General features: G+C 43.5%; 1 protein-coding gene across 1 annotated transcript in view; it reads right to left on the bottom strand.

The window, feature by feature from the left end:
* LOC121269641 (E3 ubiquitin-protein ligase DZIP3-like) overlaps positions 1–23,702 on the bottom strand; it is an 84,583-nt gene extending 60,881 nt beyond the window's left edge. The window contains exons 1-7 of the mRNA XM_041174398.1: positions 23,621–23,702; positions 18,792–18,825; positions 16,602–16,764; positions 7,733–7,820; positions 6,171–6,221; positions 2,625–2,754; positions 534–616 (exon numbers count right to left, since the gene is read on the bottom strand). Of these exons, the coding sequence (XP_041030332.1) occupies positions 534–616; positions 2,625–2,754; positions 6,171–6,221; positions 7,733–7,820; positions 16,602–16,764; positions 18,792–18,825; positions 23,621–23,623 (552 nt within the window). The 5' untranslated portion in view covers positions 23,624–23,702. The remainder of the gene's footprint in view (positions 1–533; positions 617–2,624; positions 2,755–6,170; positions 6,222–7,732; positions 7,821–16,601; positions 16,765–18,791; positions 18,826–23,620) is intronic.
* Positions 23,703–24,062: the final 360 nt, after the last annotated feature.

Genomic DNA, 24,062 nt, shown 5'->3' with positions numbered 1-24,062 from the left:
TGTACAACTACAAGATGCACTGCAGGAATTCACCAAAGCTCCTTAGACAGCACCTTCCAAACCCATGACCACTACCACCTAGAAGGACAAGGGCAGCAAATAGACGGGAACACCACCACCTGGAAGTTCAACTCCAGTCACTCATCATCCTGACTTGGAAATATATTGCCATGCCTTCACTGTTGCTGGGTCAAAACCATGGAACTTCCTTCCTAACAGTACTATGGGTGTACCTACACCACAGGGACTGCAGCGGTTCAAGAAGGCAGCTCACCACCACCTTCCCAAGGGCAACTAGGGATGGACAATAAATGCTGGCCCAGCCAGTGAAGCCGACATCCCGTGAATGAATAAAAAAAGGGACTGGTTGGATCGTTCTACAGAGACCTGCATGAACTCAATGGGCCAAATGGCCTCCTTCTGTGTCATAATGACTCTATGAATCTGCAATAAGACATCTATTCCATAACAAGTTGAGCATGAGAAAGCACAGACATGTTTGTACAACTTAATGCAAACAAAAAGATACTTACTTGGTTATTTGATTCACAATTTCTTTCAAAGTCAGTGAGCACAGAATCTCCCTCAGCAGCAAATTTCTTTATATAATCTGCAACTGAACAGAGGACACAGCAAGACGTTACTTTCAGCAACAAAACACTATGGCTGTGAATGGACATTTTGTACTTGCAAGAGATCAGCAAATTCCCTGAATACTGATCTGCCAATGATGGCCATTTCTACTTTGGTTGTTAAAAAGTCTAAATTGCTGCCCTGTTGCTCAGTTGGTAAATGTGCTTCTCTGTCATTTGTGTAAGATACTGGAACCATACACACCAGGGAGTATCCCAGTTCAATCTCCGGTTCGTTGAGCTGCCTGTTCTCAGTCAGAACAGATGCATAGATGTTATAAAAATGAGCTCTGCACCTTTTCCTCTGGTCTCCAGTGACTACCCTTCTCAAAAGTGTACATGTGGAGGCAGGACTGTGCTTTGCTCTGATTAGATATAGGCGAAGGAGTAGGCCATTTGGTCCCTCGAACCTGCTCCCCCATTCAATAAGACATGGCTGATCTTCTATCTCAACGTCACTTTCCTGCCCTGCCCCTATATTCCTTGATGTACTGAGAGACTCCTATCCTGAATATACTGAAAAGACTGAGCAGCCAAAGCTCTCTGGGCAAGATAAATAAGAACATAAGTTTTGAAGATCCTGTTAACACTCACTGTCTAGGCTCACACATGAAGAATTGGCATTTTGGCAACACACCCACGGCTCTTGTGCCCCAGGATCAGTCACTGGCCACAGTAAGATGGGAAGAAATAAAACATGAGCAATTCAACAATAAGAACCAGAATTTGCTTTACTTAATTAAAGCTTCCCATTTGCTGGTGGATGCCTGTGTGGAAACACTGCAAATTTGGTGAATGTTGCAAAGGAAACAAAAGGTGCATGTGATGGCAGGGACAGGCACATTTGTTAGCGTGCATTATTGTTTTAACATTGATTGGCCTGTTTTTTTCCCTCCCAGGTATTCAGCCTTCAGTCAGGAAGACAGGATGTCCTGGACTAGGCTCAACAGAACAGAGGCCTCTTTTCAGCTGTCCTCGATGGGAGGTTTCCACCACCCCTCCCCACCCAACATTCAGCTCCCCTCAGTACCCCCAACATCTTGCTTCCCTCATTGGCAGCTCACACTGGCTCCATTGCTTTTTTTCTTGCCTTGGGAGATTTTCCATGTTTCATTCAGGCCTTGTCTTTATGTTACACTTCAAAAACATATGATTTGATAAGCAAAAAATCTGCCGTCTTGCTGGTCACGTGATACAATGAGAACGGAGTTATTGGCTAATCACAGTGATCAATCTCTATCAATGAGTCTACAATACAGCCAGACAAAATAAAAAGAGCAAAAGCATCTGTTGCTCCCGAGCGCAGTAAACTTCCAATAAGTCAGGTCTCAAATTATTATCCCAAAGTATTGTTCAACTGTTCCCCAAAAAAAGATATTCGGATATAAACTTAACCTACAATAAGATACAATCATTTTTTTTAATGTTCATTTACAGGATGTGGGCATCACTGGCTAGGTCAGTATTTACTGCGCATCCCTAATTGCCCTCAAGAAGGTGCTGGTGAGCAGCCTTCTTGAACCACTGTAGTGCATGTGGAGGTACGCCCACAGCGCTGTTAGGGAGGGTGTTCCAGGGCTTTGACCCAGCGACAGTGAAGGAACGGCGATATAGTTCCAAGTCAGGATGCTGAATGGCTTGGAGGGGAACTTGCAGGAGGTGGTGTTTCCATTCATCTGCTGCCCTTGTCCTTCTCGATGGTAGAGGTTGCGAGTTTGGAAGGTGCTGTCTGAGGAGCTTTGGTGAGTTCCTGCAGTGCATCTTGTAGATGGCACACACTGCTGTTAGTATGCATAAAGGTGGAGGAAGTGAATGTTGAAGGCGCCCATCAAGAGGACTGCTTTATCCTGGATGGTGTCAAGATTCTTGAATGTTGTGGCGAGCTCCACTCAATTGAAGTGAGTTGGCGTAAACAACACAAAAGGACCTACAAAAGCTAAATTTTTTTTGAAGTACGTCATAAGTTGCTGCCTGATTGAGAAGAAAACTTACAATGTGCGAGCAGTATCGTCAGGGCCGTGTTCTTCTGGAGATCTGTCCAATGAGGGGCAATGCTGTCAATAGGAATTTGGTTTATTAAAGGTTTTGCAGAGCAGATGACCTCCTTCAGTTCAGAGTCGTCCTAGAGGGAAGACAAAAGAAAGAAATGGTAGATTCCCCTTTGTTAGGAATAAGCTTTTGCTTCTCTCAAAGGCTCATTTTTTAAAAATTCTTTCATGGGATGTGGTCATTGCTGGCAAGATCAGCACTTGCTCACTTGCTGCTTGTCCCTAACTGTCCTTGAGAGTCAACCACATTGCTGTGAGTCTGGAGTCACATGTAGGCCAGGCAGATTTCGTTCCCTAAAGCACATTAGCGAGCCAAATGGATTTTTACAATAATCAATGATAGTTGCATGGTTACCATTACCAAGATTAGTTTTCATTTCCAGATTTTTTTTTGCTCACGTTGCCATGGCAACGACGATGGCAGAAAGGTTGAAAAAAAACAACAGCCTTGGTTATTACTCTTTTTATTGCTTTCCACCTGGAAGAGAGTCTGTGCGAGAGCCATGGATGAACAGTCTGGCTAGTTTGTGATGGTCCTATAGTCAAATAGTCTGCCACCTGTAGATTTTAGGCTTATATTAACATAAGATGACTAACATTCCTTGACATAATAGCTAATATGTACTGTGGGAATATGGAGATCACCTGAGTTAGAAAGACAAGCACTTCACTGAAGACAGGTTGTCAAGACAACACTGGTAAAACATTCCTGTTGTCAGGTAACTGAAATCTTTATTGAGATGAGGAGGAAGAACAGGGCTTTGTCTGTTATTAAGCACAATATAAAATTAAGACAGCATGAGTAATAGAATAGATTAGATTTTGACGTGTGATGTTTATACTATAATTGTAATGCTACAATAAATAGCATAATTAACAGTAGGCCAGATAGTTTAGGGATAATGAGAAAATTACTGAAGGAAAGCAACCGAGTGTTGCTAGGCACCAGGGAATGTGTCCTTGTAAATCACAGGGTAGAAAAAATTACTAATCCTTGCGCTATGTTCCCGCCTCAACCAAACATGAAGTCAGGTGACATGGAGAGCATCCTCTCGCAAGAAACGGTTCCATCAGCAGGCTGACTGATATTGACGCACGGGGGCTTGACATCAACTTAAGAGATGGTAGAGGACAGGAAATCTGTGAAACTTGGATTTCCTAATAAAGCATTGGTCAGGTCTCAGCTGGAGAATTTTGTCCAGTTCAGGTACTTCACTTTAATTTGGGTTGCCAACCCTCCAGGATTGGCCTGGAGCTTCCAGGAGTTGAATATCAATCTCCAGGACACTGCTGTGTGCAGCCCTGGAGTAAAATCATCAGGATATTAAAAAATATTGACTATTTTTGTCATTTTCTTTGGAAATTTCTCTTTAATAGATATAAAAATATTGAGAATGGGGGTGGTTGGGGAGGGGGAAGGCTGTTTGACTGACAGTCAAGAATCATCCACTTGGGTAATGAATCTTTTTGCTTTCCAATTGGCGTAGGAAGGCTGTGCGTCACAAGGATGGATGCGTTGGCCGACTAATGGCTGGAGCGTGGGAGCAAGTCATGTGATGAAACCTCCAGGACTACATTTAATTACAGTTGGCAACCCTAGCTTTAAGAAGAGTCAAGGCCTTGGGTAGGGTGTTACGGAGAGAATGTTAACAGAGGTGAGGCACTTCAGTTATGTGGAAAGAGTAGAGAAGCCAGGATCATTCTCCTTAGAGCGGGGAAGTTTGAAAGGGAGATTTATAGATATCTTTCAAATTTTTAAAGGGTTTTAATGAGCTGATGGGGAGAAACTGCTTTGACTGGCAGGAGGGTTTCATACAGAGGATAAATCTAAGATAATTGCCAGAAGAACCAGAGGGAGTTTAATATAAGAACAGTAAATGCTGGAAATACTCAGCAGGTCAGCTCCTTTCCTTTCTGTAGAAACAGAAACAAAGTGAACATTTCCAGTTGATGTCCTTTCATCAGAACTGAGAAAAGTTAGAAATGTAATAGGATTTGATCAAGGGGCGGGTGGAACAAGGTCATAAGGAAGGTCTACGATGGAGTGAAAGACAGGAGAGGCTGAATAACAGGAGAGTTAGTCTTGCATGGCCAAAGGGAATGGAGAAGGGGCAGGTAAAGAAACGGAGAAACAGGAGATGTGCCGGGAGTAGGCGTGTTGAAAGTAAAAATAAGAGAAAAGCCGAAAGATACCAAGTAAGGAAACAAAATGGGGATAAAAGATTATGGTCTGAAATTGCTGAATTCAACATTGATTCTGGAAGGCCGTTAAAGCTTTATGGGCAGATGCTGGTGTAGAGGTAATGTCACCAAACTGGTATTCCAGGCTAATACTCTGGGGACAAAAACAGAAAGTGCTGGAAAAACTCAGCAGGTCTGACAGCATCTGTGGAGAAAGAAACAAGAGTTAATGTTTCGAGTATGTAAGACTCTTTCTTCAGGGTTCAAATTGGGCTCTATGCCTCCAATCATTAGTCCAAGCTCCTGGATTACTAGTCCAGTAACATAACCACTATGGCTCCTCCTCCTCCTTCAGGCACCATGCTTTAAGAGGGCGTTGGCGACCATGGACATCAGAGGAAGAGTCATACGGACTCGAAACATTAACTCTGTTTCTATCTCCACAGATGCTGTCAGACCTGCTGAGTTTTTCCAGCATTTTCTGTTTTTGTTTCGGATTTCCAGCATCCACAGCATTTTGCTTTTATAATACTCAGGGGGCATATTTTCAAAAACCACTGTGCAGCTGGTGGAATTTGGAATTTAAACTAAATTACTAAGTCTGGAATTAAAAGCTGCTCTCAGTAACAGTGACCATGAAACAATTGCTGATTGTGGTAAAAACCCATCTGGTTCACTAATGTCCTTTAGAGAAAGAAATTTGCCATCCTTACCTGGTCTGGCCTACTTGTGACTCCAACCACAGCAATGTGGTTGACTCTTAACTCTGAAATGGCCCGGCAAGTCACTCAGTTAAAGGGCAATTAGAGATGAACAACAGATGTTGGCCTTGCCAGCAAAGCTCACATCCCATGAAAGAATAAGGGAAAAAAAAGTGCCTAATCAAAAGATGATATGCTGTTCCTCAAGCTTATGTTGAGCTTCGCTGGAACAGTGAAGCAAGCCAAGGATAGAGATGTCAACATCAGAGTAAGGTGGAGAGTTAAAGTCACAGGCCACTGGATGCTTGGTGGGGTCAGACTAAACAGAGGTGTTTGCGAAACAGTCACACAATCTGCATTTGGTAACCCCATCGTAATCCCATTTTTATTTCCTTCCAGGTGAAGCAGCGATTTATTTGTACTTCCTTCAATTTGGTATACTGCATTTGCTGCACACAATGCAGTCTCCTCTGCACTGGGGGAGAACTTAAGCGACAGGCAGCTTTCTCTATCCTGAATTACTGCAGATGCCCACAGTCAGGCACATCCCACACACCTTGTGCAGCTGAATAGAAATCTTTCAACCAGCTCCTTTCCTGATTACTCACCTTCACTTGTTCAAAGTTCTTCAGGAGGGCAGCAACAAACCCGCCCTGATTCTGAAATTGGAATGAGAAAGAAAATAAGACAAACAACTCCCGACTATGGAGACGCTGCATACATATTACATAAAGCTTTAATTATGGAATATTCCATGTTTCCTTTTAATTGCCCCCAATCCTCCTCCCATCAAACTAATTTTCTCCTCTCAGAGCCCATTAAGTAGGGGAATAATTTTGTATTACTTCAAGGCATCCATCATTTTATAGTCAATAAATTTAACAATAGCTTATCACTGTCAAGAGTAATCCTGTGTTTGTACTAACTCCTGCAGTTGAATAGCTTCTCTCTCAGAAGTCAGAACATTTGTTCACGATTATTCAGTGCCATTTGCAACTCCTCAGATACTGAAGCAGTCTTTGTTCATATGCAGCAAGACCTGGACAACATTCAGGCTTGGGCTGATAAGTGGCAAGTAACATTCATGCCACACAAGTGCCAGGCAATGACCATCTCCTTCAAGAGAGAATCTAACCATCCCTCCATAACATTGACTGGCATTACTATCACTAAATCCCCTACCATCACCAATGGTAACTGGGGTTACCATTGACCAGAAACTGAACTAGACCGGCTGTGTAAATACTATAGCTGATCAGATCAGAGGCAGGGAACTCTGCGGCGAGTAACTCACCTGTTGACTCCCCAAAGCCTATCCGCCATCTACAAGGCACAAGTCAGGACCGTGACGGAATAACCTCCAATTGCCTGGATGAGTGCAGCTCCAACAAAACTCAAGAAGCTCGACAAAGCAGCCTGCTTGATCAGCACCCTATCCACAACCTTTAACATTCACTCCCTCCACCACCAATGCACACTGGCAGCAGTGTGTGCCATCGACAAGATGCAATGCAGCAACTTGCCAAGGCTCCTTCAATAACACCTTCCAAATTCACGACCTCTAGCGCCTAGAAGAACAAGGGCAGCAGATGCATGGAAACACCACCACCTGCAAGCTCCCCTCTAAGCCACACAGCATCCTGACTTGGGAATATATCACCATTCCTTCACTGTCCCAGGATCAAAATCCTGGAACTCTCTCCCTAACAGCACTGTGGGTGTACTTACACCACATGGACTGCAGCAGTTCAATAAGGCGGCTCACCACCACCTTCTCAAGGGGCAATTAGGGATGGGTAAGAAATGCGAGGACGCTCACATTCCATGAAAGAATTTTTTTTTTTTAAAAAAGCTCACCAGCATTCACTGTCCAAGATACTGGACTCCACCAGTGACTATGGAGACATATTACTCAAGCCAAGGCTTTCAGGGGGAAGGGGAGAAATTAATTGGTCAATATACAACAAAGCATGCATAAGGTGCCTCCTCTCTCATCCGAGGGACTCGTTGTGAAATTTTGCAATTCAACAGCGCCCATTTCCTGTAAGGACATTGATAGGAGATCATAATTCAGCTCCAGACTGGCATTCCGGGAAGCGGTTACTTGTATGTAGCCATCAGTGTAACTGCCACCACAATGAGATTTCCAAAATAAGAAGCTCTAACTTACACATTTCTTTTGCATCTCTCCATAAAGCATCCACATGATTTCCATGGTCTGGATCACAGTTATATCCACGGCCTCATCTTTGCAGTTCCTGCAGAATCAGGAGGAAAAACAGCTTAATCCAAGTCATGACCCAACATCAATCTGCCATTGCTAAATTAATTTCTCCCCTAAGTCACTCTCATGTTTTTCACATTTGGCCCAACAGTCCCAGTTTAACCACGGACTTCGGCATGGTGACCATTCTCATTTGCACGGTGACCATTGATGCCTCTCCAGTCTTTTGTCAATCACTGCATGGATTTCCAGGACTCCCTTAACATGCTGCAATCTACATTCCACCTGCCACAGGGTGATAGAACACAGAATCCAGGTACTGTGCCTTTTAAGCACTTCAGGCTTTTCCCCTCTCCTCTTTTCCTGAATCCACTGAACCCCTCCATCAGCTCCCAGGGCAGCAGTTGCCTGCTCACACCTCAGCCACACGGCACCATTCAGTTAGCACTGAAAGGCCAGTGTGTCCTCATCTAACATCAATGCAGATGCACTTCCAGTAATGGTTGCTGCACAGTGACCTGAAGGTAGTGCAAAGAAGAATCATAAGCTCATGTCAAAAGTTCGAGTTATGAGGAAAGACTGGAAAAACTAAGGTTTTTCAGCATAAAGGAGAGATCTGAGATTTTAAGGCAGATATTTCAAATAGTTAAGAAATGGAAAAAGTAAATTTGAATTGTTCTTTCAAATTAAATTGTGAGAGTAGGTCAAGGGGACAGGTTCAAACTTGGAAACTGTTATTTTAGGGCAAAAATCAAGAAATTATTCTTCATTCAAAGGAGTGATCGTCACTTGGAATACAATAGAATACTGGGGGTAAAAAACATTGGGATTTAATTGTTTAAGAAACAATTAGATGCAGTCAATGAGGACTACAAGATGGACAAATTACTAGATGGACCAATCTGGAGGCTGGTTAGCTCAGTTGGCTAGAATGCAATGCCAATGGTGTGGGTTCAATTCCGTACCAGCTATGGTAGTTCATGGAGAACTGCTTCCTCACCTTGCTCCATGTTTGCAGAATGGTGCCCCTCAAACTATACAAAACCAACTGTGACTCTCTAATGGAGAGAAATATCTATGGCCCTTTGTGGACGACCCTTTGTGGACTATGGCTAATGACCTTCAGATGGATGAATTAAGCTTAGGATGATTATCCTTCCTCATCTATAATTACATGTGATCTTGTCAATAAAATCCCTGGCTGATTTTCCCTTCCCTGTCCTTGGGGCACTCTGAGCAGTGACAGGTCACTGGGAACTTTCCTCATCTGTATAGGTCAGAGATATCAGATCATGAACCATCAGGGAATCCAGTTATAGAGTCGTTACAGCATAGAAGGAGGCCATTTGGCCCATTGAGTCCATGCCAGCTCTCTGTCAGTCCCAATCCCCCACTCTGCCCCTGTAGCCCTGCTGGTTTATTTCCCCCAAGTGTCTATCCAATTTCCTTGGGAAATCATTTGTCGTCTCCGCTTCTACCACCCTTGAAGGCAGCAGGTTTTGGGTCATCACCACTCGCTGCATGAGAAAGTTCCCCTGCAAATCTTGCCCAAAACCTTAAACCTGTGTCAAAAACAAAGTCAGAAAATCATCTAGATATAGCGCTTTTCATGACCTCAGGTCATCCAAAAGTGCTTTACAGCAAATGAAATGTTTTTGAAATGAAGTCACTGAAGAAATGCAACAGCCAAAATTGCACACAGCAAGCTCCCACAGCAGAAATATGACAATAACCAAATAATCTGTTTAACTAATACTGGTTGAGGGATAAATATTGGCCAGGACACCAAGGAGAACTCTCCTGCTGCTCTTCAAAACGATGCATGACATCGTTTACATTCACATGAGAGGGCAGACAGGGCCTCAGTTTAATGTCTGATCTGAAGGACAGCACCTTAGACAGCGCAGGGCTCCTTCAGTACTGCACTAGGAATGTCAGCCCAGGTATTGAGTGCAAATCTCTGGAGTGGATCTGGAACCCACAACCTTCTGACTCGGAGGCGAGAGAAATCAGAAACGAGGATGTTAGAGACAGTTTCTCAGCAGAAAGAAGAGAAAAATAATTTTGAAATGAATTGCTAATGGAAGGTTGTTCACAGGTATCTCTCGGCAGCTGTCAGCAGATCTGCCACTTGTCATATTGGAAAAAATATTCCACAGGGCGCTGTAATGTAACAATGGAGAGAAAATAAGCGACTAATAAAATTACAGGGCCCCCCCAGTGCTGCCATGTGCTGGAGTGCTAACCCACACTACATGATGGCAGAATGCCAATCTGCCCACTCAGTTCCTGGCTTGGCAAGCTCCCAAAACCATAAGGCTGTGAAGAAGAGGGCATTTTTCCCTTAAGTAAGAGGGGAAAGTAAAACACACGTAGGGAGCAAGCTGGCTGTAACCGAGGCCTAAGCTGCCAAAAAAACTCTAAACATTTACACCAACCTAGGGACAGGCCAACTGTCTGCGTATGGACGGTGCATGTGATTTAGGGGTGGAAAATGAAGAAAAGAGTTGAATTTTTCAATTTTCTTTTAAGATAGACTAGTGAAAGTAAACTAAGCTGATCTCACCTGCACCGATCGCTGGACACCATCATCAGCCTAAGCACGCCTAGATTGAGGATAAGGTCTCACTCCTTGTTGTTTTCTAGTGACACTTGCTGCAAACTTCATGTATATTCATGTCAAGTTCAGCCTGGGCTGTCATGGCTCTACCATACCTCAAAAGGTCTCGATAGAATGTTTCGTCTTGTGGTGAGTCCAGAATTAGGGGTCACCCTTTTAGGACAGAGATGAAGAGAGATTTTTTTCTCTCAGAGGGTTGTGCGACTTTGGAACTCCCTGACTCAGGAGGTGATCGAGGTGGGGTCATTGAATATTTTTAAGGCAGAGGTAGATAGATTCTTGTTAGGCAAGGGAATCAAATGTTATCGGGGGTAGATGGGAATGTGGAATTCGAAACAGAAACAGATCGGTCATGATCTTATTTAATGGTGGAGCAGGCTCAAGGGGCCAAATGGCCTACTTCTGCTCCTGTTTCATATGATCGTATGTATGTACGCATATTCATATGACAGGTGGGTGAGATAGCTGAAGGCTAATGGCCCACATACAACAGTAATAAGCCAAGCCCAACGTTGGTCCTTCCGTACGCTTTATGCCAAGGTTGCTTTGGCAGAATCCTCCAAACACATGATCTCCGCCACCTAGAAGGACAACAACAGCACACTGTATGCAAACACCACTGTCTGTAGGTTCCCCTCCAAGGCAAGGCAAGGCACACACCATTCTTCATTGGACACATAGGTGAGGTATCAGAAGATTGCTGGAACCTTCTAATGGGTAGCACTTGCGCCTCTCTGAACCACTCCAGGGCTTGAGCACAAAAATCAAGGACTGAGGGAGTACTGCACTGTTGGAGATGCCAGCTTTTGGATGGGATGTTAAACCAAGGACGCATCTGCCTGCTCGGTTGGACGTAAAGGATCCCATGGTGCTATTTCGAAGAGGAGTATTGCCCAGTATCCTGGCCAATATTTATTATCTGGTCATTATCACATTGCTGTTTGTTGGAGCTTGCTGTGCGCAATTTGGCTGCCACATTTCTCACTTTACAAAAGTGAGTATACTTCAAAAAGTACTTAATGGGCTGTCATGTGGCTGTGAAGAGCATTACATAAATGTAAGTCTTTCTTTGTTCTTTCACATACAAGCATGCCATACTATACTGTACATCTAGCACCATTCCAGAGTTGTGACTGAGCCAAAATCCTAACCAACAGCACTGCAGTGATTGAATAAAGGGCAACTAGGGATGGGCAATAAACATCGGCCCTGCCAACGAAACCCACAACCCAAGAATGAATAAAATAAAGGAGAGGGCTAATTGGCGTGGAAGGAAAAACTATTTGAACGAATTTGGATTTCCATTTTCTGAAGTTTGTATTGTTAACAATCTCTAAATGAGATGTCCGATTGGTACAACTGAGTGCAAATTCCAAATTCCTTGCTGCAACAAAGGTTACTTTTTATGCAGTTGCAACAGAGCTCAGCTCCCAGCCATTGCAGCTGAAGTGTTTGATGGAAAGTATTTATTCCTGGAATATTTTCCTTTAAATTCAATGGGTAGTCAGGAGCACAATGTTCAGGCCGAGTTACAGTTTTTGTTTTGCGGGGTGGGGAATGAAGGTTCAGCCAAAGGTGGTGGTTTGGGAAAGCTCACCAGGGGTTCAGGGTCTGGTTTGGGCCCCCAGGAGCTTTGGCTTGTTACAAACCTTTCACTTTGCTTGATACAAGTTTGACAAGCGAACTAGGTGATGGGAGAAGTGTATGCACATTTGAAGGCTGGCACTGATTGCTCAGCAATGTGTGAGCTGACCACCCTTGAAATAATAAGAGCATAAGAAATAAGAGCAGTAGGCCATTCGGCCCCTTGAACCTGCTCCGCCAGTCAATAAGATCTTGGCTGATCTGATGTGGCCCTAACTCCACTTTCCTGCCTGTCCCCCATCACCATTGACTCTCTTCTCAATCAAAAATCGGTCTAACTCAGCCGTGAATATATTCAACGACAGAGCCGCCAGTGTTCACTGAGGGAGAGAATTCTAAACACTAACAACTTTCTGACAGAAGGCATTCCTCTTCATCTCCATCTTAAATGGGGGGATCCTCATTTTGAAACTGGGCCCATCAGCTCTAGATTCCCCCATAAAGGGAAACATCCTCTCAACAGTTACCCTGTCAAGTCTCCTCAGAATTTTATAGGTTTATGAGAATTAGTTGAAAGGCTGGGACCAAAATGTTCATCTCCTCTCCCACCCCTCCAAGTTGGTCTTGGAGTCTCCAAGAGTTAAAGATTAATCTCATGGGCACTGCTGTGAGCAACGAGAAGGGAAAATAAATCGTTGGAGAAAATTGTAAAAAATTGCTTAGGTTTTGTCACTTTGTTTACTAGTTTCAAATATATTCAAAGACTTGAATAAAGACTATTTGACTGGATGGGGCGGTTGGAGGTGGAGGGGGGTCATGTGCTAAAACATCCAGGAATATGTCTAACCAGAGTAAGCAACCTTGCGTCTCAACAAAATAAAGAGTTGAAAGGTATGAATTTTATTTTTATTGCACAAAGTCATTAAGCTGGGTGTTTAATTTTAACATAAAGCAATGGGTGTGAAAACTGCCGCTGGAACTCCTACACATTCTCCACAATGTTCAGGGCCTGGTTCCAGCTCATTATGTCAACAGATTCTAGATTATGTTGCCAAGATATAACTCCTGTCCCAGATGGTCTGCTGCACTGGAAAAGACCAGCAGGGAAAGGTGAGACTGGGCCGTGAAACAGGGTTTGTGACAGGAAAGTGATTAGACCCATCATCCTGACTATTATGGGCAATTGGTTTAAAGGTCACCTAATAGCTCAGTTGTCACACAGACGAGAGGGGTGACCAGGCTTTACCTGATATGAGGGTGGCAAGGATAAGCATATCATACATGGCACTTCCCAGCAGGGTTAACTTGCTTGCAACCACAAGCAAGAAACCCTGGTTTGATATTCTTCTCACCCAGTTTCTGGCTCAGAGCCATCACTGCCAAGTTGTTCCATCCCTAGTACCAACCGACTTGAGATTAATTTCGAACTTTGATAGAAGGTTAAGGGTGAACCTGACTATGAAATAGCTTGAAGAAGGCAAACGCGGAATATTACCTTAATGATTATGTTGGGTTGAGGACATATTAGTCAAGGACAGAAATAGCCCATTTGACCTGTCAAAGCTCATTCCTAAACTCCACCCGGTCTATGGGCAGAGTTTTCTGGCCCCCACACCAGTGGGCATGGAAAAATTTAGAGAGCTGCTAAAAGTTAATGGCTCTCCAAATTTTCCCGTTCCACCTGTGACGATGCCCGCTGGTGTCAGGGCCGGAAAATCCCGGCCTATAACCGAATGCCCCCAGTGTCTCTGCTTCAAATACCCTGCTGAACAAGTAATTCTAAACAGTCATCACCTTTGAATAAAGAAGTTCTTCCTAATCTGTCTGTTCTAAATGTAACTTTCACTAATTGAAATTCATGCCCTCTGGTCTTCCTAACCCAATTTACTGTGAAGTAATATTCAGGCCAAAGGATGATCCACTGTGCTGTAAAATCCCGGACACCTAACACCAGTGCTGTCGAACTCCAAGACTTCCATCCCATTTCCACCAAAGATCATGACCATCTTCCTGTGCTACCAATGTGCAAGAGTGCCCTCAAAGCTGCAGTCCTCCACTCCCCCTAACCCAGTAAATCTACATACTGCATTTCTAACTACAACTGGTACAGCTTGCAAACCACATTACTGTGTATGCTGAGCACTGAAACCAGTGAAGGATATCAAAACACCGAAATGGGTAAAGAAACATAAATGTGCAATAAAGGTAACTCGTTTATGGTTTGCACTGAATAATGGAACATCGCAGAATGTAATCCCAAAAACACCATTAGAAATCCCACAAAAATAAAAATGTGCTTTGACTTATTGAGTCGCTGTAATTCAATGGCCCTGATGTTGCCTCCTTCGTGGCATAGACACCACTATTGCTACAAAATACCGTCTCCGCCGACTCAATGTGACCAATGCCACAAAAGATGTACTAACATATAATAACATGAAATTTTTACAGCACAGATGGGGGCCATTCAGCCCATCCCAACTGTACCATCCCACTGAAAAAATCCTGCCCACTTAGCCCTGCTCCGGGGCCTTTATCCACATGCATTAAGCCCACCCGTCATTGGGAAAACGTTAGAGCCTATTAAAAATGATGTAATAGCAGAGCATTTAGAAATTCATAATATACTCAAGCAGAGTCAGCATGGCTTCATGAAGAGGAAATCATGCCTGACAAATTTATTAGAATTCTTTGAGGATGTAACAAGCAGAATAGATAAAGGGGAACCAGTGGAGGTAATATATTTGGATTTCCAAAAGTGTTGGATAAGGTACCACCCATAAGGCTATTTAATAAGATAAGAACCCATGGTTTTGCGGGTAATATATTAGCAAGGATAGAGGGCTGGCTAATTAACAGAAGACAGAAATTTGGGAAAAAGGGGGAATTTTCAGGATGGAGACCTGTAACTAGTAGAGTGCCACAGGGATCAGTGCTGGGACCACAATTATTTACAATATATATTAATGAATTGAATGAGGGAAGTGAATGTACTATTGCCAAGTTTGCAGATGACACAAAAATAGGTGAGAAGGCAAGTGGTGAGGATGACACAAAGAGTCTACAGAGGAATATAGACAGGTTAAGTGAATGGTCAAAAACTTGGCAGATGGAATATAATGTGGAAAAATGTGAGATTATGCATTTTGCTAGGAAGAAAAGAGCTGAATATTAATTAAATGGAGAAAGACTGCAGAAAGCTGCAGCACAGAGGGACTTGGGGGTCCTCGTACATGAATCCCAAGAAGCTAGCATACAAGTTCAACAGGTAATAGGGAAGGCAAATGGAATGTTGGCCTTTAATTCAAAGGGAATAGAGTATAAAAATAAGGAAGCCTTGCTAAAACTATAAAAGGTACTAGTTAGACCACACCTAGAATACTGTGAACAGTTTTGGTCCCCTTGTCTAAGGAAAGATGTACTGGCATTGGAGGCAGTCCAATGAAAGTTCACTAGGCTGATCCCGGGTATGGAGAGATTTTCTTATGAGGAGAGGTTGAATAGATTGGGCCTGTACTCACTGGAATTTAGAAGAATGAGAGGCGAAATATATAAGATTCTTAGGGGTCTTGATAGGGTAGATGCTGAGAGGTTGTTTTCCCTTGTGGGAGAATCTAGGACGAGAGGGCATAATCTCAGAGTAAGGGGTCACCCATTTAAGATAGAGATGAGGAGGAATTTCTTCTCTCAGAGGGTAGTTAATCTGTGGAATTCTTTACCAAGAGGACTGTAGAGGTTGGATCATTAAGTATATTGAAGGCTGAGATGGACAGATTTTTAATCAGTAAGGAAATCAAAGATTATGGGGAAAAGGCAGGAAAGTGGAGTTGCGGATTATCAGGCCAGCCATAATCTCATTGAATGGAGGAGCAGACTCAATGGGCCGAATGGCCTACTTCTGCTCCTACGTCTTAAGGTCTTAAATCTAATCATATCAGGATTTAAATTAAAAGTTACAATTAAAAAATGTCAGCCTTTCTGGTTTCCTGACAGTGACTTTGTCTTTTCTGAAAGTACATTTATTTCTTAAAACGTACTAACAATTAAAGCTGACAACAGATTCCTTCACCATCCATGCACTATTGAAAGTCACACACTCAACAGGCATCCTTTGTCACTGCATTGCTAATGAGCACATTGAGGAATAAGAATGCAATTTTAAAGACTCCAGTCCTTGCTTTCGCTGCAGTGGAAATGATACATCAAGTGAAATTGATGCCAATTATACCGAGTCCAAGTGTGTTTGTGTGTGCGTGTTTGTGTTTCAAAGTCAGTTCTATAACACTGAGGTCTTTGTCCACCTTATTGTCAGTATAATTCAAGAGGTTTTACAGTGAGACTCGGAGCTAAAAAGTGGATATTCTTGACAGTTCAAACATTTCTCATCAATTACAGTCTGGGGTGACCTCACCAGAACATTCTCTAGAATAGCATACAATTACTGACAGCAACTCCCGGATCTCCGCGTTATTCGGGAGATATGTGGAGTCCCAAAGATGCTTCAGTTACACAGAAGTAACAATGGAGAACATTAATAGTTTCACCGTCACTACTAGTACAAAATCCAGGCCATGGTTCTCGTTAGTATGCTGTGTATTTTCATAAACTTACACTTTTTTACTGAGCAGCAGTCCCTCCTGGGCCCACTTGAGGTATCTTGTTGGCTCGTGTTGCTGGCTGAAGAGGAGCTCGTTAAACACATTTATAAAAGTGAGGTGACAGTGTTGCAGATAGTGCTCTGGTGTCATCTTACACCAATCAGAAGCCATCTCTTCTAAAAGGATGAGATAATATGGGAAACAATAAAAAAACTGACAGGATGTAGAAGGCTTCCATGTTCACCACTTGACTTTTAAATGGCACCTTAGTATTTCATGTATGTAATTGAGGTACCTGTAACATCAACATATTATTTAGCAGTTTATATCTTAAGAACCAAAATTAGCAACTTACACAATAGCTTTCTCTCTCAATCACTCCTCAAATACTGAAACTGTATCCATATGCAACAAGAACTGGACAACTTTGGGCTAAGTGGCATGTAACATTCGCGCCACACAGGTGCCAGGCAATGACCATCTCCAACAATAGAGAATCTAACCATCTCCCCTTGACATTCAATGGCATTACCGCTGCTGAGTCCCCCACTATTAAGATCCTGGGAGGTACCATTAACCAGAAACTTAACTGGGCCAGCCATATTAATACTATCACTACAAGAGCAGGTCAGAGACTGGAAATTCTGCGGACAGCAATTCACCTCCTGAGTCCCAAAGCCTGCCCACCATCTATAAGACATAAGCTAGGAATGTGATGGAATACTCTCCACTTGCCTAGATGACCACAGCTCCACCAACACTCAATAAGCTTGACACAATCGAGGACAAAGCAGTTGGCTTGATTGGCACCCCATCCACCACCTTACACATTCACTCTCTCCACCACCGAGGCACAGTGGCAGCAGTGTGTACCATCCACAAGATGCACTCACCAAGGCTCCTTCGGCAGCAACATCTAAACTCACAACCTCTGCCATCTAGAAGGACAAGGGCAGCAGATGCATGGGAACACCAACACCTGCAAGTTCCCCTCCATGCCACACACCATCCTGATTTGGAAATATATCGCCATTCCTTCACTGCCGCTGGGTTAAAATCTTGGAATTCCCTTCCAAACAGCATTGCGAGTGTTCCTACACCACATGGACTGCAGCAGTTCATGGAGGCAGCTCACCACCACCTTCTCAAGGGCTATTTGGGGTGGGCAATAAATACTGGCCTAGCCAGCAATGCCCACATCTCATGAATGAATAAGTATTTTTTTTTTAAAACTCCATCCTTCTGCCTAACAGCTGTCTGAGACTAAACCAGTCTGTTTGCAACCTTGGTGTCATACGTGACCCAAGGTGAACTTCCAACCACAGGTCTGCGCCATCACTAAGACTCTCTATTTTCGCCTCCGTCACCTGACTTCACCCCTGCCTTAGCTCATCTGCTGCTCAAGCTCCCAAACATGCCTTTGTTACCTCTAGACATGGCTATTCCAATGCAACCTTGGCTCAGCTCCAACCTTCTACCCTCTGTAAACTTGAGGTGATCCAAAACTTTGCTGCCTGTGCTCCAGGTCCAGGTCAGTTATCACCCCTGTGCGTGCTGATCCGCATTGGCTCCCAGTCAGGCAACTCCTCAATTTTAAAATTCTCATCCTTGTTTTTAAATCTCTCCATGGTCTCACCCCTCCTGATCTCTGTAATCTCCTCCAGCCCCACAACACTCCAAGATATCTGCAATCGCTTAATTCTAGCCTCTGATTTCCGGTTTTAATGATTCCACTATTGATGCCCATACCTTTAGCTGTGTAGGCCCCAAGTTCTAGAATACCCCCTCTACACTGCTCCACCTTGTTTTCCTCCTTTAAGACACTCCTTAAAACGTGCCTCTCTGGCTCCTTTTGGTCATCTGGCTTAATATCACCCCTGTGACTCTGTCATATTCTGCTTTATAATGCTCCTCCGAAGCACCTTCAGACTTCTAGTTAACATTAAATATAAATTGTTGCCGTTATAATGCTAAGCCACAGCAGTCAGGGATGTCCCATATATCATCCATGCTAACACATCAAGAATGGATATCCGGGCTAATGGCACTTGTGGAACCATATCCCACATCCAGCACCTCAGCAGCATTTAAAGAGCCACACTGACAGCAATGGGGGACAACATCAAACATGGCAGCTGCAGGCAATCAGAAAATAATAAATACTTTATAATTAAAATGGAATATTAATATAAAAAATGCTTACCAACTGATATTGAAGACCTCATGGTCACAGTTTTCTGTAATTAAAAAGGTGCATCAAAAAGTGTTAATGTCTTCACTTCCACTCCCTACAACAACTTACTTCATAACTTTACAGAACGTTTGCTGAAATGAGTCTGAACTCAAATTTATACAAACACACTTTTAGATATCTATTACAGCACATACACAAAATTCTACTAGTTTTATCATGGCACCAGATATTGCTTCCTGGCTTTCTTACAGAATTCTTCCACTGGCTGGTAATAGTACGTGACAAGAAATGAAACATTGTATGATGCCTGTGGCATATTTAATGATATAGCATGACATGCCATGCAACTGTTATAACATGTATTATTAGAATTACCAACATTTGCTAAGCTATGGACAGGGGCAGTGAGGTGGGACCATTTATTGAGCTCTAGAAATGGCTCTAGGTGTCAGCTGTCACTCAGTTAGTAACGTACAGGCCTCTGAGCCTGTGGGTTCAAGTCCCACTCCAGAACCTTATACATACAAATGGGGCTAACACTCCAGTTGGGTTGCCAACCCTCCAGGATTGGCCTGGAGTCTCCAGGAATTGAAAATCGATCTCCAGGACACTGCTGTGTGCAAATCTGGAGAAAAATCATTGGGACATTAAAATTTTTTTTTTTGTAATTTTCTTTGAACATTCCTCTTTACCAGATTTAAAACATTGAAAACGGAGGAGTGGGGTGGGGGAGGCTGTTTGGCTGACAGTTAAGCATCATCCAATTGGGTAATGAGCCTTTTTGAATTCCAGTTGGCATAGGAAGGCAGTGCATCACAAGGATGGATGTGTTGGTCGACTGATGGCAGGACCATGGGGGCAAGTCATGTGGTGAAACCTCCAGGCCATGCATTTAATCAGAATTGGCAACCTTACACTCCGGTGCATTACTGAAGGTGTGCTGCACTGTTGGAAGTGTTGTCCTTCAGATGCAGGGCCCATCTACCCTTTTAGTTAGACATTAAGAAAGTCCCATGGCACTATTTCAAAGAACAGCAGGAAAGTGATCCCCAGTATCCAGGCCAATATTATCTCTCAGCTAACATCAGAAAAACACAATATGTGGTCATCATCACATTGCTGTCTGCTGGAGCTTGCTGTGAGCAGATTGGCTGCTGCACTTTTACACTTCAAATTTAATAGCTAGGTGACTGTAAAGCACTTTGAAATGTCCTCAGGATATGAAAGGAACTATATATAAACGCAAGTTTTTTCTTTTTTTTTTTAATGAGTGCAGCCTGACAGCTCCAACACACAAGTCATACAAGGTTAGAAGTCCAGTGCGGGCTACATTGGGTGATCTCAGCCAGGGCAGATACAGACCCGGGCTTCAGTAGTGATTATGGCTCTTGCTCCTGAATTACTGATCAGAAATCCCTGCTGGGAGTATGCGTGGACATTGAGCAAGGATAGGATCGGACTCAATCGTGGTGCGCACATGGTTAAACAGCTTGCTGATGCTTACAGTCATGTCTCACATAATGAACAATGACCACCTGCACAAGGTTCTGAGGTTAATGCTGTCTGTGAAATCATACTCTCAGTGGAGGGTTAACCCCTTCAGGAAAGAAGGGGCGCAAAGGTGAGAAACCCATTAACCTCAATAATTGTTATCTCCACACTGACACTGCACAGGCTTTCTTCCCAGCCCATCTCTGTTAACTGTCCCTTCTAAATCTCTGCTGCAGATCTTACCTTTGTTAATTTGTTCAATCAGCTAAAAATTATGTTTCGTTTATAAAACTAGGCAACCAAGGTCAGTTAAGCCATAACCACGGCTTGGGAGCTTTCAATGAAGCAGAGAAAAATGAATACATATCATGCATTAATTTCCATATTATATATCCACAGCCAAATTCAACACGAATATAACTTTCTATTATAATCAAAGCACACTGAACGGGGTAGTTTTAAGACAGGATGTTAAATTCTTTTCAAAAGAACTAATTTTTTTAATGTCCCTTTAGGTGAGTTGTAAACCAGCTCACACTGGGCCTCCAGATGCTACTTCTTCAGGTTTCAGAAATAAACTCACAGGACAAAGATTCAATTGGTTTATCAAGTAACTAAAGTGTAAACAAAGTTGATGGTCTCAAGGTTATTTCTTGTTCTGTGGCCTTTTCAGTTATCTTGAATTATTCACCAGATAGCTGATTGGGCTGAATGGCCTGTTTCTGTTCAGCTCACTCACCAAGCAACCCTGCTAGACGAATGCTCACATGGGGATATCAGTCGAGGGTAGTATTAGGTTTGGCTGGCATGATCTTGTCAAACAGACTCCTAACTGGAGAAGTAGGGGGCCAACATTGCCTCTGCTATGGAGTCTGAGTTTGAATCACTCAGTTTGTGAGAATGTGGGAAGGAGTAAAGAGAGAATAGACTTAGAAGGCTTCCCGCATCTAGAGATGTATTAGGCAGACGAAGCACATGCTTATATTTCTTTCCATAGCTCACATTTCCTGGAACAGGTCGCTAGCCTGAAGCCAGAGGTTATAACTTGAGGGGCACCACTCCGCATCAAGTACAGCTGACCTAGAGTCTCTCCCCCTCCTATGGCCTGCAGTAGGCATGTTGAAAGGATTTACAGATTGACAATCAATCGGTTTGGCTGTGTTGTGAACACACCTTCCATGGCCATCAAGTTCTGGAGTGGGACTTGAACCCAGAATTTTGACTCAGCAGCAAACACTATCCACTGAGCCACAAGACCTCCAAAGAAAGAATCGGAACTTGCATTTACTTAGTGCTTTTTACCACCTCAGGGCACCCCAAATCATATCACAACCAACAAAATACTTTTGAAGTGCAGTCACTATTGTAATTTAGGCAAAAGCACCAGCAAGCTCCCAGAAACAGCAATGAGATGAATGCTTTAATGGCGTTGGTTGAGGGATAAACATTGACCAGAAAACCAGGCAGAAATTCTTTGCACTTTTTCCAGAACAGTTGAGATCTTTTACAATCTTGGTTTAATGTCTCATCCAAACGGCAGTGCGGCACACGCTCAGTACTGCACTGGAGTGAAGGCCTGGCTTACCTGCAATTAAGGCTTAAACCTACCACCTTCTGTCTCAAACACAAGAAGGCTTAAAACATGATAGTGAATACCTCAGGGTACAAAATGCTGTTTAGGTTTACTCTGACGGGACTATTACTAGGACAAGTTTTCATTTATGTCTGCTCTCAGTCTAGGATTCTAATGCAAAATACAAGTAGCAGATCACACAACTCACAGCACTGAAATTTACAGAAAGTTTATGGGTGTTACATCTCTTGCCCCAGCCTGGGGAAGTTTGTTTCCTCTGAAAGGGAGTGGGATTCTCAAGGATTGGGGGGGGGGGGGATTGGGGGAGGAGGGGGGGGAAGCAGGGGGTGGTGAGGCAAGGGGGAAAAGATGTTGGGGGTACAGATAATAGTGCTAGGGAACCATTCATCTGAAATCTGCTGCACTGTCAGAGGTGCTGTCTTTCAAATGAGATGCTGAACCAAGGCCCTCTCAGGTGGATTTTTTTTCTCTATGTTCTTTCATAGGATGTGGGCGTCACTAGCAAGGCCAGCATTTGTTGCCCATCCCATATTGCCCTTGAATTAAGTGGCTTGTTAGGCCCTTTCAGAGGGCACTTTGAGAGTCAACCACATTGTGCTGAGCCTGGGGTCACAGCTAGGCCAGACCAGTTAAGGATGGAAGATTGTTAGGCATTAGTGAGCCAGATGGGTTTTTACAACAATCAATGATAGTTGTCATGGTCACCATCATTAAGACTAGCTTTATATTCCATATTTATTAATTAATTTTAAATTCCACCAGCTGCCATGGTGGGTTATGAATTTTTAAGCATTAGTCTGGACTCTGGATTACCAGTTCAGTGGCATTATCATTACAGCACTCTCTCTTTATATTCCACCACCACCCACCACCACCACCCCCCCACCCTGCCACCCCCCCTCCAGACCCAAGTAAAAGATTCCATAGCACTATTTTGAAAAAGAAACATGGGACATCTCCCCAGTGTCCTGGCCAATAATTATTCTTTAATCAACATCACAAAAACAGATCATCTGGTCATTACCACATTGCTGTTTGTGGGAGCTTACTGTGTGCAAGCTGTATGCTGCACATCCTACAACAGGTCAAAAGTACTTCATTGGCTGTAAAGCACTTTACCATACGCATGGTCGTGAAAAGCGCTATATAAATGCAAGTCCTTTTTTTTCTCTGTTGGATACCCCTCCACAACATTAGTCGAGTGACAGGCAGTGCTAGGGGCAGAGTTCCAGAGTAACTCAGGTCATGCCCCCAAAACAATCCCCATATGCAGACTGAGACCAATGTTTAACAGACACATCGAGAGAAGAATTCCCCGGAATTTAAACTGTGCTCAGTCAGAACTCACCATTCCACTACCACCCCCACTCCCCCCCCCCCACCCCTCGCCACTCGCCCCCCGCCAGAAAAAAAACCTAATGGCTTTCAGATGGTTACATGCTTAAAGCTACATTGCTACACTTTTAGTATGGGCTTAAGTTTTTTTTTGGGGGGCGGGGGGGCGGAGGAGAAGATCCAAACCTCCCAAAATTGTAACCTGCCATCTAAGATCAGTTTGAAATGGTACAAGGGGAGAGGAAACAAGTGGGGGGAAAGGTAATGGATTGTATGTGGGCAGAGTGTTTCACACGCTGGGAAGAGGAAACAATTTCACCCGTTCTCCTTCGCTCGCTACAATGTAGCCCCCCAACTAGGGAGAGACTTCGCCACTAAGCGGGGCTTTAAAACTGAAGCAAACTCACTGCTCCCTCACCATATGTCGCTCCGATTTCACCCACCGATACCTCTGTCTCTCCTCTTCCGATCCTACTAAAGAGCCTTCCCCCTCCTCCTCACAAACACACACACACCAGAACTAAAGCTATCGCGAGCGTTGAGATGGGAAAAATAATTAAAAGGGACATTGCACCTTCCAAGTCCGAGAGGCCAAATGTGCTGCAAACCCTCGTGTGTTTCTTTTCAAAGAAACAACCTGTATGCTTTTGTGTGACATTTAGAAATTTACTGCCCAGATTTAATTATGGTCTATGGACCGAAATTACTGTGTTATTTGTCACGTTGCCCGCCCTCCACCCCTGCTCTTCCCCTTGCAGAAGGGTTTTGAGTTTTGCTTACCCCTCCAGTTGGAAACTACTTTAAATGGTACAAGGACAAAATATATCTCACGGGGTGTGTGATTCCTTGAAAGAGGAAAT

The sequence above is a fragment of the Carcharodon carcharias genome, chromosome 25, assembly GCF_017639515.1.
Source record: "Carcharodon carcharias isolate sCarCar2 chromosome 25, sCarCar2.pri, whole genome shotgun sequence".
Taxonomy (NCBI): domain Eukaryota; kingdom Metazoa; phylum Chordata; class Chondrichthyes; order Lamniformes; family Lamnidae; genus Carcharodon; species Carcharodon carcharias.
The sequence above is the reverse complement of the archived record's forward strand: the minus strand, read 5'-3'. Positions and strand labels throughout refer to the sequence as shown.